General features: G+C 35.2%; 1 protein-coding gene across 2 annotated transcripts in view; it reads right to left on the minus strand.

The window, feature by feature from the left end:
• Nucleotides 1-9,115, minus strand: part of Past1 (putative achaete scute target 1) — a 31,188-nt gene extending 22,073 nt beyond the window's left edge. The window contains exons 1-2 of one of the 2 annotated variants that reach the window (XM_067763470.1): nucleotides 9,037-9,115; nucleotides 7,332-8,653 (exon numbers count right to left, since the gene is read on the minus strand). In XM_067763470.1, coding sequence (XP_067619571.1) covers nucleotides 7,332-8,556 — 1,225 coding nt within the window. In that variant the 5' untranslated portion in view covers nucleotides 8,557-8,653; nucleotides 9,037-9,115. Of the gene's footprint in view, nucleotides 1-7,331 lie in introns of both variants that reach the window. The other variant, XM_067763469.1, reaches the window with a different exon arrangement.
• Nucleotides 9,116-15,960: the final 6,845 nt, after the last annotated feature.

Raw genomic sequence — 15,960 nt, forward strand, 5'->3', positions numbered from 1 at the left:
AAAACAGGGTACGTATTGGCACTCACGATTACCTATCGAAAATCATTTCACTTACACGGTAAATATCGTCAGCGGCGCTGTAAAGGCGGCTAACTCCACTTTTCAATCGAAACAACCTTTTGATACAGATAGTATGAGGGACGATTTTTGCACATGGTTGTAAAAGAAAAATGTGAATTTAATGTTCACAGTCGCTAAAAATTACGTAAATTAGAACAAGCTAGCTTCAAAAAATAATGAAAAGCTACTAACTTCATATATTTTCAAACCATTTAAAAATTTCAACGTTGTCGTTCGATATATCTTTTTCGTTCTACTGTAACATTTTTTTGGATGGAGTTATCAGGTTTTACCGCATCGTCGACGAAATGAGATTGCCAAATTATTAAAAAAAAATAATAAATTATGGATCTACTGAGTACGCTTTGTTCTTAGTTAACATATTTCATTATTCCGGTTTATCATTTCGGAGCTATTGTGGCATTCGATCACGGATAGTGTAGCACGCTACAGTCCCAGTGTTTACAAAATGGGAAACTTTTTATTCAAAGGACATAATGCAAAAATAAGGGAAAATTTCTTTCATAAAGCGCATTGCGAAATAATTGATTAATTAATTTGCATGGCGAAAAATCGTACCCAATTTCTTGTTTGGTGGTGTTTTTTCTTTAGTGTAAATAGTATATATCGTTGATGATCACGATAAATGCTGCTAGGTAGGTTTAGGTTGAACTTGCTGGAGATTATCTTCTATCTTCTAGCAACAAATCTAAACATCGATGGTACAATCTATTTATTAAAGAAGAGTACATTTCCTGGCGTAAGCTGCTGAAATTCATATTGTTGGTAGATATATTTGTTAAAGATGCATAACAAGTGGATCTTGCGTCAAATGAGAACAAGACGAAGAACTTGCTGTTATCCAAGAAATAATTCCAGCCTTTGCATCCATGTCTCTATCGACGGATAAAATTTATTTTAAAACCATTCCACATTTTAAATTGACTTGATATTTTATAGGGTTATCAGCTTCTCATAATTTTGTTGGAACTAACAGGTTTTGTTTTTATAAATTTTAGCGGTTCTGCTACAGTTATGTGATTAACCTACTTTTCCACCATGTACGGAATCGTCTCCCATTTAAGAGAGACATAGTGTAAATTAACATCAGTTATAGTGAACTTCGGAAAAGACTAATTCTTCCAATGAAAATCTGTTGACATCACATATTTTTAGTTTTGGAATTGGAGTTTAGTTTTATTTATTTATTTATTTGAAATTGTTACATTTCTTACAGACTAATGCCATATATAAAGACTTACGCACTTATTTAACATTTGGTTAAGGAACAATTTAAAACTATTTTCAGAGTAGGAAAAATCCAAAACTGACGAATTTGAGAGCAAATTAAAATCTTTAAGAGCTCTAGAAAGAGGAGCATTTGCAGCATAATTAGTTCTTGCGAATCCCACAAAAAAATACGCATTATTTCTTAGGCATATATGTATGTGTAATCGCAAGGAAAATACGTTCTAAAAGGTAGGGACAATCAACAGCCCCACGTATTAAATTAAAAACAAATAATAAAGAGAGAAAAGTTCTCCTGCAGTTCAGAGTCTTAAGATTGATAAGCAAACATCTGCATTCATAGGAAGGAAAAGGAAGATCAAAATGAAGGGGACGGAGATGATAGCCATCATCCGGTGGCAAAATCCTGAGCCAGATAAATAATTTTACATGTAAATGCAACAACAACGATTTGAGCCAGATAAATCCAGATAGAAGTCTGGTTCAATTTGTTAGCCAGATAATTTGCTAATTACTTCTTTTTAGTTTGGCAACACTGCCTTTAATAAACCTACTTTTTCAAAAATAGATGAGTTAAATGAAAAACAGCGGCGACATCCGCCTATCACATTTCACGTGTGCGAAAATTTCACGACATCTGCTTCTCAAGCCTCTCAATGATCCAGAGCATTCCCGTGAGAATTGAGCGTGAGCCGGAGCTGTAAAAATCACTGGATGATGGCAGATATACATATAACTTTTGCCGTCACCGACCAAAAAGGGCCACAGACTAGTTGCACCGAAATGTGCCAGATCCATATCAGGAAAATTACTGTCCACATACGTAACACTCTCATAAATCTTCGGTGAGGGTTTTTGTGGTTACAAAGCCAATAATATTTCTTTGTGCTATATTAGAAACTAAGCAGTTATAAATAACAAATTGTTATGTTGAACAATAAAATTAAGATATCATTTTTTGATGGGTATTCATATCCACATTTACGCATGTATCTACATAGAAGTATGAACTACTAAGGTATTTGTTGAATAAATTTATATCAGCAGCAGAACTATTTAGCTTATCAGAGTCGGGGATTTGGCGTCTAAAAACGGAGAGTATTGAAATAAAAAAAAGATGAGCTAACAATTTAATACAAAGTTATTACACTTCTTTTAGAGAAGACTAACATATACATACGTGTTCATTAATTTCACCTGTTTATGCCTATAAATTGTATAAGTCATGTAAGAAGCTGATATAGAAGTGCGTAGAATTATAAACATTTTTTATTCTTCATGTTTTTGAAAAAAGTTTTATATCGAAAATCCAACTAATATTACTCATACGCCCTGTATTCATCGTCATCTTTCATCAGTTCGTAAAACAGAGCGAAATAATAAACCTTCAGCCTTCGAGAAATATAAAGTTCTAAAGTTTATATCCCACATCATTCTCCATTCCTTATCCAATTCTTCAGAAATTTTTAGAAATGTATAATTCTCAAGTCTATATTCAGCTCATTTTTTCAATTCGTATCCCACATTGGATGTCGAGTTGAGGTGAACAACCTTATTTACAGCATACACACAGCAACGTCGACCATATTGGACATCCACGTCGATGAAATTACGCTGTCTTATATCCAAAAATACTGAGTGTGAAGTTCGATAAGGATCTACATTTTGGGGAGCATGCACTGGAATAAACTACAGGCCTGCCAAAACACCGCTCTCAGAACCGCTACGGGGTACCTTATGTCCGCAGAACATCACCTACATAGTGGGGAGAGAATACTATCCATTAGGAAGGCAAATGAAATGCTGACCAAATAGTTTCTGTTGAACACCCAGATGCTAGGCACGCCAACTGAATAGGCCCAGCCTCCCAGGTACTTTGGAAGTCATATCCGCAATCATTTAGAGGAAATACGGCACCTGAGATCTCAGAGAAAATTTTAATAAAATTTTGAACTTTTTATTCACTTTTCAAAATTATTTTGAGTATGCAGTTTTGTAGCCCAACCAATTTTAATACGAAGTAGAAGTTATAGGTCTTTCAAAACGCGTATTGTTATTTGACGGGTTTTGAGCGTTTTACATGTTTTCCTCCACACGAAGGACGCCTAACTTTGGTTTTTGAGTCTATACTCCTTAAGGCGCGTTATGAAAAAATGATTAGAGTTAAATTTTAAAATGTGACACAAAATTAACAGGTTGTAACACAATACTAACAGGTTGAAAATGCAGTTCGTGTGGTTGTTTGCTTTGAGCTGTACGAGCATTAGACTGGGTCGATTTATTAACCGATATCGCGCCATCTATTTTTCGATGGGATGTGGGCTCAGGAAGAAAGTTCCACTACGCATACCCAAAGAAATAATTTTCGAGCCTGCGAAAAAAAATAGCGAAAGGGTAAATTTTTCGACCAAAACACTACCCAAAACCCAAAAAAATATTTTTTTTTTTTCAAAAAACTGTTATCGCCAACGTTTTTACAACAGTTGTTTGAAAAAAATATTTTTTGGGTTTTGGGGATTGTTTTGGTCGAAAAATTTACCCTTTCGCCATTTTTTTCGCAGGATTGAAAATAATTTTTTGGGTTATGCGTAGTGGAACTTTTTTTTTAAATTAATTTCTCACAATTTAAGCCTAATAGCTTTACTAATACTCAAAAACACTATAGATAATAATACAGATTCTGGAATGTACGTAAAATACCTTTAAAGTAAGCCCAATGTGATATTTTTCCTATAATTCTATCAGAATCTATGAAGATTTTTTGGCCAAACCCAACTTCAAATGCAAAATATCTATTTTGCAAAAGTGGGGACCTCGAAATCGGACTTAGAGCTATGGTGTCTTCAGTAATTTTTCTTAGAATCATCTATAGATTACGTTTTTGCTATACTCCTGATGGGAAAAAATCCATCCATACAATTTGACCCGCTCTAAGGTGCATGTATGATAATGTTTGTGCACTAAGGAGATTTAATCTATCATATGTTTGTATGCAACTTATGAACTCCGAAAGCACTTCGCCGATTTTATTAAAATTTGCTGGATAGCTTCACAGCAATCCGGAGAGTGTTCCTGTGAAGTTTCTTTCCCGAAAGTGGACCAGGGACCGATCTTTTCGAACAAATTCTATTCTCTGTTCGATTTGCCTGAAATTTGGTATATGGGTAGCTCTTTGCCTACATCAGTATTTACGAAACTTTTTTTCCAAAATTTTATGCTATTGGACAAAGTGGCAAGGTCAACTTTAACTGTAGAATAAACTCGCACTGAAAACCGGGCATTAATGTAAGAAAATGAATATTTATTTATTTAATTTTCCAAATTTAAACTGAACTTTATTGATTTTGTTGACTATCTTTTTCCAGTCCTTTTATATTAATTTATTGTAATTAGTTATTTGCATGCAATTAAAAACTATTTTTTAATGATGACAAAGAATATAGAAAAAAAATCTGAAACACCCTTAGGAAACAAAATTTTATAAAATCAAACCAAATTTTGAGAATTGATTAGGCTACAAAACTGCATAACTACTGAAGAAAATTCTAAAACTCGAATTGAAAATTTTAAAATTTTCTTTAAATTTCCTCGAAATTTCGATTCTTTTCAAAAACGTTTCTGAAATTGGTTTATATTGTTTCAGTAACAAAATTCACGAAATGTTTTTTTATTAATAAAAATTGGCGCTGCTTTTTTCATGTTTGCAACTGTATATACATATATAAAAGTATTTAGTGCGAAATTGTTTAATGAATGCTAAATCATTAAGTGTTTACACAACCAAACATATAGCATGTGCCTTAAAAACACAAAATTATCGAAGCATGGCTGCCTGATTTGGAAAAAGTGTTGTGCTCGCTCATCATGATTTTTTGCTCTTCCTTTTTTATTGCAAATCCGTTTTTTAGGTTGTAGAGATTTTTGTTTAACTAACTCCACATTTAAAGTATAATTTGTTTCAACACAGTGGCACTTTTTCGTTTTTTTTTCATACCGGCGCATGTTTAGGTATACGTTAATAGATATGTATGCCATGGGGTACTTTTTCAGTTTTATCGATGAAAATTCGTGCTTTACTTTGCCGGTAGTCACAATACCAGTATAGAAGTACAAATACAATCAAAGCTTATTTTGTCGACTTGGTAAATCACGACGATGAGTAAGCAGCAATGAGTTGCTTGATTGTTGTTTTTGTCACTAAATAGTCTTGCCTTCATTCTCTTTTTTTTTTTTTGCTCTAAACTGGGTCAATTACTTTAGATGTGTAAATATTTGAAGTTTTCTTGATTATTGCAAAAGCGATATGAGGAAATTGCTTTTATCAACTAGTCTGCGAGAAATTGGCAAACGAGAGACAAATCACATGGCTTATTCTAGCTTTATATTGGTGTGACAGATAAGTTGAACTTTTTTTGGCGGACCTGCAATACTCAGAGCACATAAGGCACTACCGGTATATATACGCTTTTGGATCGTGATAGATGCATGTTGCCTGATTTGATGTCGACCCTTTATGTGCATTACTCTGAGGTAAAAATCCTATAATCCAAGCGGATATCACCATGCAGAACGGAGGATTCATTATTTGCGTTGACTAGTAACTCAAGTTAACATTTACAACCGACCACCTACAAAAACTTCTCACTATAGATCGACCAGCCGATTTCATAAACTACCTCCCTTAACTTTGAAAAAACGAAACATGATCACTTGAAAGCATCTGTCTTCCCATTCGTTCACAAGGAGATCGTAAGTTCTGAGGACCCCAGTCTTGGTTCGCTTTAAATCCCGCTGGAAGGATCCCGTAAATCCCAAATTTTGCAGCCAAATTTGCAGCTTTGTAGAAAGAACTTGCTCTTGTGCCACTACTAAACCCACAAGACCTTCAAATGAGTGAGCTTAGTTCGGAGATCAGATAGCTTGTAGAGGAACACAAACGAAATACGTGGGTAGAGCATCTCAAAAACTGTTACCTCTCTGCTCGTGCTGGTAAGCTCCGCTCAACCGTATGAGCCTTGTCAAAAACCTAACGACAAGATATCAATTTCCCTATACGCAAAATTCCAATGATGCCTGGGGTAGTGTATATGAGGATACAACAGAGCATTAGCTCAATCAGCATATGCTATATAGGACTGAGTTGTAATAACCCTGCAAAAATCGTTGGACCATGTGGTCCACTGGAGTACTTACCATTCTACTCCACTGTAATGCAGAGATGGACCAACTCATGTTTCTACACGAACATGTTGTAAGCCGATCATTGCTCGTTTTTAACGATTGTAATCACTACACGATGTTTTTTGGACTGTGGGTACTCCATGGATTACTCTGATGTAATGCGGAGCTGGAGTATATGGTCCGGTCCTAGGACATCGCAATGTTAATTGGACCATATTTTTTGTATGAATTGTGGTTAATTTTGGAGCACTCGCTTGGTCCATAGCGAGTACTCCATACATGCATGCATGGAGTACTCGCGATTTTTGCAGGGAAGAACATAAGTAATGATATATGCTGAAGCCGATTCAAACCTAGTCATATTAAAAATTGCAGGCTTCATGTCATGATATGAAATAAGCTTTGCGTAAAATCAAAATTTTTGGGCAGTTATATACATAAAACGTAATTATAGTGCATTTAAATACTTATTCACTGTGGAGGGCGTTTTTTGTTGAGCTTCCCTAGGTATATAAAAATGATATTCCAAATATTAAGGTGTCATTTACCTTTGAGTTCTGATTAGTAACAAGTATAGTGAGTGAATCGCATACATCAGCATATAAATAAACATAAGAAATTCAATATATTAAATTGAGTGTTTAAAAAATAAATGTAGAAGAATTTTGTACAAAGGTAAATTAGTAGTAGTAAATGAATGATTAAATTAAAAGGATATTTAAAACAATGAAGTGCTAAAAGCAAAGACTGGCACACCGCATACCATAAAGGATGAATAACACATAAGTAGCATTTACATTCATAGATGTGTAGTACGCATGTAACTGATATCTGCAACTTACCCTTAACCACCGGTTCTGACACAAGTGTCATTTCCTCTTGTGGTATCATCTCCATTAAACGTGCTATATCCTTGGCTAGCATATTGTCTACAACATCCAGTAAATGCGGTTTTAAAGTATGGAATTTGCTAAAGTCTTGATGTTGCAGGACCTCTTGCATTTTCTTAATGTCTGGAAAGTCACCGGGTGAAATAGAATGTTCACGCTGTATGCGATCAAAAATTTGTCCTAGGTTTTTAATCAAATCCTTCTTTTTACTATCTTTACCGAATACTGAAGGCATATCCTTGCGCAGTTCTGATATAATAAAAGCATGAACTTTTGCAAGTCGGGCGCGTTTAATCAAATCATTGAGTTTTCGTAACGCTGCATTACGTGGTAGTGATTGCAGATCACGGAAGAGATCCTGCTCTTCATCTTCGAAGAGGCGGCGATTGGCGTCGAAACGAAGTGGTTGATCCCAAAACGAGCCAATATATACACGCGCTACTTCCGGTGTTTGTAACACTTTACCCAAAGACCACATCAGCGCGCCGTATACACGCATTAATTGTTGGTGATCAATCATGTCAGCTTTATTAAGAATGATACGTATTTTGTCATCATGGCCTTTTAGTGCTTCGATGGAACGACGGAACTCATCGGAGATATCCAGTTTATGTGCATCGAATAGCAATATAATACGATCTACGCGCTCTGCAAACCATTCCAATACACCAGTGAAGTCATAGCCACGATCAATACGTTGCTTTTCCCCTGATAATATACCGGGTGTGTCTACAATAGATATCGCTTGTAATACCGGTGAGTTTAAGGTGGAGCATTGGAAACGATTTAAAAAGGCGTTGCCGTATTTGCTCAAAGGACGGAACTGCTTTTTGGGATCGACAACGAGCGCATTGCCAGGTATGACGCCTTCCTTTTCATCGTGCATTACAGCTATGAAACGATCTGTTGTTGGTTCGGGACCAATGCGTATGCCAGGAAAATCACGCTCTAGCAGGTAACGTATAAATGTCGTTTTGCCAGTGGAGTACTGACCGACAAGCAGAATCATTGGTTTTGCATCGAAATCGGGATCCTCCAACTTCGGCGAATGAAAGTCGTGGAACTGGTAGTGTTCTTCCAAAGGCAAAAGTTTGCTGCGATAGATTTTCTTTAATTCACCCACAACATTTTCTACTACTTCTTGATGGTTTTTCTCACGCTTCAGAAAACTAAACATTTTGTTACTATTTTAAACAACTAGAACGCAAACCGCTAATACTTTTTTAGCAGCTGGAATTTCACACGGCGACGTCGTCTTCACTTCAAACGAAAGGCTGTAATTATTTATGAGATAAAAAATCAAAATCACTTGAATTATTTGATTTGGATTGGAAGTGCACATCCAATACTGCTTTGCTTTGAGTCACACACGCATACAAATTTATTTTTGGAAAAATTCCGTCACTATTTTCTCTTCCACTTGCACGGTTATGTACTTAGACTATGCCGCGTCTACTATTTGTATAGCTATTCCGCCCCGATCTTTCACAAGCAAAGCAACAATTTATTCACCACCGCCCTTGTACTTCTACACCAATATAATGCACTATAAATCCACTACGGGTGCATTTCCTGAATCTCAAAAACACAAACGCAACATTAAATTAAAGCCCTTGAAGTTACACAAACTTTATTAAATTAAGAACCGAATATTTACATTGAATTTTTTATCTCCGTGCAACCACAAATATGCACAACCTTGTTCCTCCTCCAATAAGAAAATTAGAGGAATAAAACGTCATCGGCATTTTTGCAATGACATTTCCAATTGGACTATTTGACAGCACTATAGTTGCCATATTTCTTCACGTCAGACGCTGCCACCAAATTTCACTTTACAAAATACAACAAAACAAACCCCACAAGAACAATTCGACAAAGACAGCCTAATAATCCAGGGGAATTCTTTACTTTAGCTCGCAAGAATGTTGAATGAGGACAAAACGAAGTACCTGCTGTCATCGAGCAAAGCATACGCGCCTTGGCAACCACGCTACTGTTGGCAGCCATAATTTCGAAATAGCAAAAAACTTCGTTTATTTGGGAACGAGCATCAACACTAGCAACAACATCAGCACTGAAACCCAGCGAAGAATTAATCTTGCTAATAAATGCTACTTTGGACTATGTAGGCAATTGAAGTCCTCTCTCGGCGAACGAACATCCTACTCTACAAGTCACTTATCGTACCCGTCCTGCTATATGGGGCAGAAGCATGGACAATGACAACAGCAGCTGAAGCGGCTTTGGAAGTGTTCGAGAGAAAAGTTCTTCGAAAAATGTATGGATCTCTACGCGTTGGCGATGGCGAGTACCGAAGAAGATTTAATGAGCTGTACGAGCTATACGCAGACATCAACATAGTCCAGCGAATTAAAACGCAGCGACTGTGCTGGCTAGACCATGTTATGCGAATGATTGATGATGCTCCGACCAAGAAAGTGTTTCTATCGGAACCCGCCTATGGAAGGAAGGATTTTAACTTGGTCAAGAGATATTTGCAGGAAGAATGAAAAATTTACATCTGATTGTTGGAATTTCGATGTTTTTTTCCACAGAAAACATTTTTTTTTTGCGTAGATATAATTTGGTTTGCAAACCGGTATTGGACCTATCCAGGGTATTTTTTCGAAAGACCGACAGAATGCCTCTAATACCGGAAGGTGTCCTGCGCAAAAATATATCTCGGTTTTTTGTAAATATCTTTTCATCAATTTTCTATTTCCCCCTACGGATTATAGGTATTCGGACGGGTATAAGCAGTCAACCCCTGTTTGCAATTTTATTCTCAAAGAATAGAAAACGTCTCCGGGGCGCTTCGTAATCAGGGGAGGTATCTGGAGAGTCTTGGGAAAAGCACCTTTCATTTTTCTTTCGCGATACAAATTTTCCGCAGAACTAATTTCTGCGTAAGAGTATGTTTACATCAAAATCAAAGTACAACTCTTTTTACAAATATCTCTCGAACACACAAAATATCCGAGATTAAATGGAGACACATTTCAGTTGCAACTAAGTATAATGAAAACTGAAATTTAACTGTACTAATTTCCTGCGTAACAATTTCATAAGTGTAGATAAAGTTATGCACTCAGCAGTCCATACAAGTTGAAGTGCATATGTATAAACATTTAATCCATTTTTAAATTTCAACGACACAGATATCTTCCGAAGTGTAAAGGGAATATAGAAATGTAAAGAGTTTTCACAAATTGTGAGACATCAAAACAAAGTAACAGCGAAAGCGAAAATGCAAGTTTCTGAGCGATTTTTGTGTTGGTTCTGCGTAGCGTTGAACATAAAATGTGTTTCCACCGACAACGCTTTGGAATAGTAAAATGAGATATGATTTCAAATTCAAACTGAATATTTTTTGTATACAAGTTTTTGCTATCATGATTTTGCTTTAGAAATACGAAGAAAACTTGATATTTTCCGTCATAAAGTTTTTTTTTCTCCTGAAAAATAATGATTTTTCCGAACGTTATTTGCGAATCAATTCAAGAAGGCTTAGGCCCATATCGTGTTTTACGATCCGTGATCGAAATCAATTTTTTCAATCCTAATAGCTCAAAAAAGGTTAATCTGATTAGCGACATATTGGAGCATGGAATATGCGCACGTATTAGATATACAATTTACTATCATTTTAATAAATTGTTTGAGAGTTTTGTATTTATCCTTTGAGAGAAACAGGTTTTTTATTTTAATTTAGCCATGTCCGTCCGTCCGTCTGTAAACACGATAACTTGAGTAAATTTTGAGGTATCTCGATGAAATTTGGTATGTAGGTTCCTGGGCCCTCATCTCAGATCGCTAATTAAAATGAACGAAATCGGACTACAACCACGCCCACTTTTTCGATATCGAAAATTTCGAAAAACCGCATACTGGTTGAAAACGAAACCGATCTGGCGAATGGTCTAAATAGATTTATTGTAAACAGTGTGATTGAAATTAATAATAACATCGAAACCTGTCAAGTAGCACTAGAGGATACACAAGTCCATTCAAAATTAAATTTTGCTGAAATTACCACCGATGATGTTATTAATATCCTAACAGACTTTAAATATAAAATAGGTGGAAGAAAACTGCTATCCGAAGGTGTACTAAAAGATTGTATATCGTATACCGGATATTTCTATGCTCAAATAATCAATAACAGCTTAGAAGATGGTGTGGTACCTGAAATGTGGAAAACGTCAACAATAATACCTGTGGAAAAAGTTAAAAAGACAATGCAACTTGAAGAACTTAGACCTATAAATACCCTGCCAAGTGATGCTTAAATTCTCGAAGTCGTTGTTAATAATCAGTTGGTGAATCATCTTGAAGTAAATAATATACTAGTCTACCAACAGTCAGGATTTAGGAAAAAACATTCCTGTGAGACAGCGCTGAACTTGGTGATATCTGATTGGAAAGAAGAGCTAAACAACAAAAAAGTAGTGGTTTCAGTTTTCCTTGACCTCAAAAGAGCTTTTGAAACGGTGGATAGAGAGATATTCACCCCTATTCTGCATTTCGATTACGTTCCCGTTCTACGCTCCGCTTCAATCGAAGTTTGGTATTCTGCATTACAACGGAATTGTAAAGAGAAGAGGAAGAGCAAATGATTTTTTCGAAATCAGCTGTTGGTACGGAATGTGTGAACATTGGAACAAAATAAATTAAAGAAAATTTGTAAAAAAAATACTGAAAAACGTTTATATTTTATTATCCACGCCATTTTGTACAAAAAAAAGCAATAGAATATATTGCCGCAGTGTTATATTTTTCGAGTGAAGTGCTTTCATAATTGTAAGTGTGTTTTTGTCGTTCTTTTGGCCAATTCCCAGCCGTGGCCACCAAGTTTTTTTAAAACGGATTCCTGCACGAATATAGTTGACATTTTCTGAATTTTAAGGATGCTAATTTCATTGCACTGCCCTAAAATACTTTATGAAGATTTATTTATTCTTTCCGCAAGGATTGTTTACGTTTTCGATTCACCTTCCTCTACTCCGGCAGCTTGCTTTGGCATATATCTGGACCCAACGAACAGACACAAATTATAGCTGTCTATTATAATGGAATCAATGGTCGCGGCATTATTTATGGAGTTGGAAAGCAACGCATACGAAAATTGCCAGGCGAGGATGGAAAGGCAAATATTGCGAGATTTGTGTAATCCATTTGAGATGAGTGACGAATTGTAAGAAATTGAACTTAAAAGTGGTATAGTTTAATGACTTATTTTCTTATTTAGGTTCATAAAAAACTTTCGACTTAACAAGGATGCTTTCAAGTATGTGTTAGATACTTTTGCGGCGCAAATACGTTCAAGGACTTCGACATCGACATGTTGTTTTTGACCTGGAAACATATAAAAAACAATCATCATCAAGCCTTCTACGTTTCTTAACAAGTTTTACTTACATTTTTGTTAAAATTCTGTTATAAATTAATAAAAAAATAAAAAGAAAATATTTTTCCGCCAACTAATTTGCAACTTAGAAAAACGGAACTACGATCGAAATGCAGAATACAAAAAATCGAACGATTCGAAGTTGGATCGAAAGAGATTGGAACACAGAATACCAAAATTGCCAAATCGGAAAAATTCCAATCCAAGTCGAAATGCAGAATAGGGCTGATTAATAAAAAAAATGCAAAGGATTGGCATAACTGATATTGAACTTAAATGGTTCCGCAACTATTTGAAGCAGAGAAAGCAGAAAACAGTTATAAATGCTGTGACGTCGGATGAATTAGAGGTACCCATAGGGTTACCTCAAGGCTCAGTATTGGCACCTATATTATTTCTTATATACATAAATGACATAGTCAATGCAATCGAAGGTTGTGAAATTAGACTTTTTGCGGATGATGCATTAATTATGATAAGTGAAAATAATATTAATACTGCACTTTCCAAAATGCAACATGAGCTAAATAACTTGTATAAATGGTTGTGTGGTAATAGACTGAAACTAAACATAAATAAAACTAAATATATGATAGTAACAAGGAGGAATATCAATGAGGAGGATATAGCCGAGCTAAAAATAAATGATGAAATCATACAAAAGAGTTAACAGTATAAAATACTTAGGAATAATAATTGATAATAAACTCAAATTATACAATTAAAAAAGTTGCTAATAAAATAGGAGTGATGCAGAGAACAACTAAATTCATTCAAAAAAAGTACAAAATAATCTTATATAAATCAGTTATAGAACCGCACTTCATGTACTGCCCGTCTATTCTTTTCATATTATCGGATAAAGAAGTAGACAAGCTACAAAAGCTTCAAAATAGATGCATGAGATTTATTCTTCAGAAACATAGAGATACACGAACGGCTGACATGTTGAAGACTTTAGACTGGTTAAGTGTGAAACAAAAGATTTTTTTCCACTCCATGAAATTCATATTTAATATCAAACATGGACCTGAGTATTTAAATAAAAATATAGCATTAGTTGAGCAGACTCACAACATAAATACGAGGAGCAAACGTAATTTCAAATTGCCGTTTTTTAGAACTGAAATTGATCAACAGAACATTTTCTACAAACTGTAATATTTTCAAATTTACGAATTAGGCTTCTGGCCGTAATAAATAATCTAATCTAATCTAATTCATTACCAAAGGCGGATAAAGCGATGAAACTTGGTAGGTGCGTTGACCTTACGACGCAAAATAGAAAATTAGAAAAATTTTGGACAATGGGCGTGGCACCGCCCACTTTTAAAAGAAGGTAATTTAAAAGTTTTGCAAGCTGTAATTTGGCAGTCGTTGAAGATATCATGACGAAATTTGGTAGGCACGTTACTCCTATTAGTATATGTGTAATAAATAAAAATTAGCGAAATCGGATGATGAACACGCCCACTTTTAAAAAAAAATTTTTTAAGTCAAATTTTAACAAAAAATTTAATATATTTACAGTATAAAAGTAAATTATTCGACTACAGTAATGATATGGTGCAACAAAATACAAAGATAAAAGAAAATTTCAAAATGGGCGTAACTCCGCCCTTTTTCATTTAATTCGTCTAGAATACTTTAAATGCCATAAGTCGAACAAAAATTTACCAATCCTTGTGAAATTTGGTAGGGACATAGATTCTATGACGATAACTGTTTTCTGTGAAAATGGGCGAAATCGCTTGAAGCCACGCCCAGTTTTTATACACAGTCGACCGTCTGTCCTTCCCCTCTGGCGTTAACACGATAACTTGCGCAAAAAACGATATTTATTAACTAAACTTAGTTCACGTACTTATCTGAAGTCACTTTATCTTGGTATAAAATATGGCCCACCATAACCACGCCCACTTTTCCGATATCGAAAATTACGAAAAATGAAAAAAATCCCTTAATTCTGTACCAAATATGAAAAAAGAGATGAAACATGGTAATTAGATTGGTTTATTGACGCAAAATATAACTTTAGAAAAAACTTTGTAAAATGGGTGTGACACCTACCATATTAAGTAGAAGAAAGAAAAAGTTCTGCAGGGCGGAATCAAAAGCCGTTGGAATCTTGGCAGGAATACTGTTCGTGGTATGACATATATAAATAAATTAGCGGTACCCGACAGAAGATGTTCTGGGTCACCCTGGTCCATATTTTGGTCGATATCTCGAAAACGCCTTCACATATACAACTAAGGGCTACTCCCTTTTAAAACCCTCATTAATACTTTTAATTTGATACCCATATCGTACAAACACATTCTAGAGTCACCCCTGGTCCACCCTAATTGCGATATCTCGAAAAGGCGTCCACCTATAGAACTAAGGTCCACTACGTTTTATTTATTTATTTAAATAATCATTAACACCTTTCATTTGATACACATGTCACACAAACACATTCCAGGGTTACCCTAGGTTCATTTTGCTAAATGGTGATTTTCCCTTATTTTGTCTCCAAAGCTCTCAGCTGAGTATGCAATGTTCGGTTACACCCGAACTTAGCCTTCCTTACTTGTTTTTTTTATATTTTCTACTCAGTCGATAATTGGTCCGATATGGTCAAAAGGGGTATCAACGGATGCGTATCACTGCTGCCAGTTAAAAGAATTTTAACTTTTTATAAAGTTATTTTAAAAAACAGGCGCCAGCTCAACAAGGATTTTGCATCACCGAATTCACCAAGTTATTAAAACAAAACACTAAAAGAAAAGTTATATAATAAATTTAAATGCTCACTCTGAATAATTTTTCAAAAAATTAATAAGGAACAATGAATTCAAATATAATGACACAAGTGGAACATGTCCTCGAGTTATTAAAAAAGCAACTTATCCAAAAAAGGTGCCGATTTTTTCAAAAGTCCTATGCAAAATCCTTAAAATGTTTCCAGGGGCTTATATACTCCTTCGAAATGATTCGCACCTCATACTTAAGTTGAAGATATATAAGTTTGTATGAGAAGGGTTTGAAAAAATCAATCGGCCTTTTATTCGAACCTCTGTTGTTTATTTTCGAAACTATAAGATAGCGTCTGAAATGATAATTTTGATTTTCACACTTCATCATACAACACCTAAGTCTTCCGTTTTGACATTTCTTAAAGTTGGC

The sequence above is a fragment of the Eurosta solidaginis genome, chromosome 1 (genome assembly GCF_040869045.1).
Source record: "Eurosta solidaginis isolate ZX-2024a chromosome 1, ASM4086904v1, whole genome shotgun sequence".
Taxonomy (NCBI): Eukaryota; Metazoa; Arthropoda; class Insecta; order Diptera; family Tephritidae; genus Eurosta; species Eurosta solidaginis.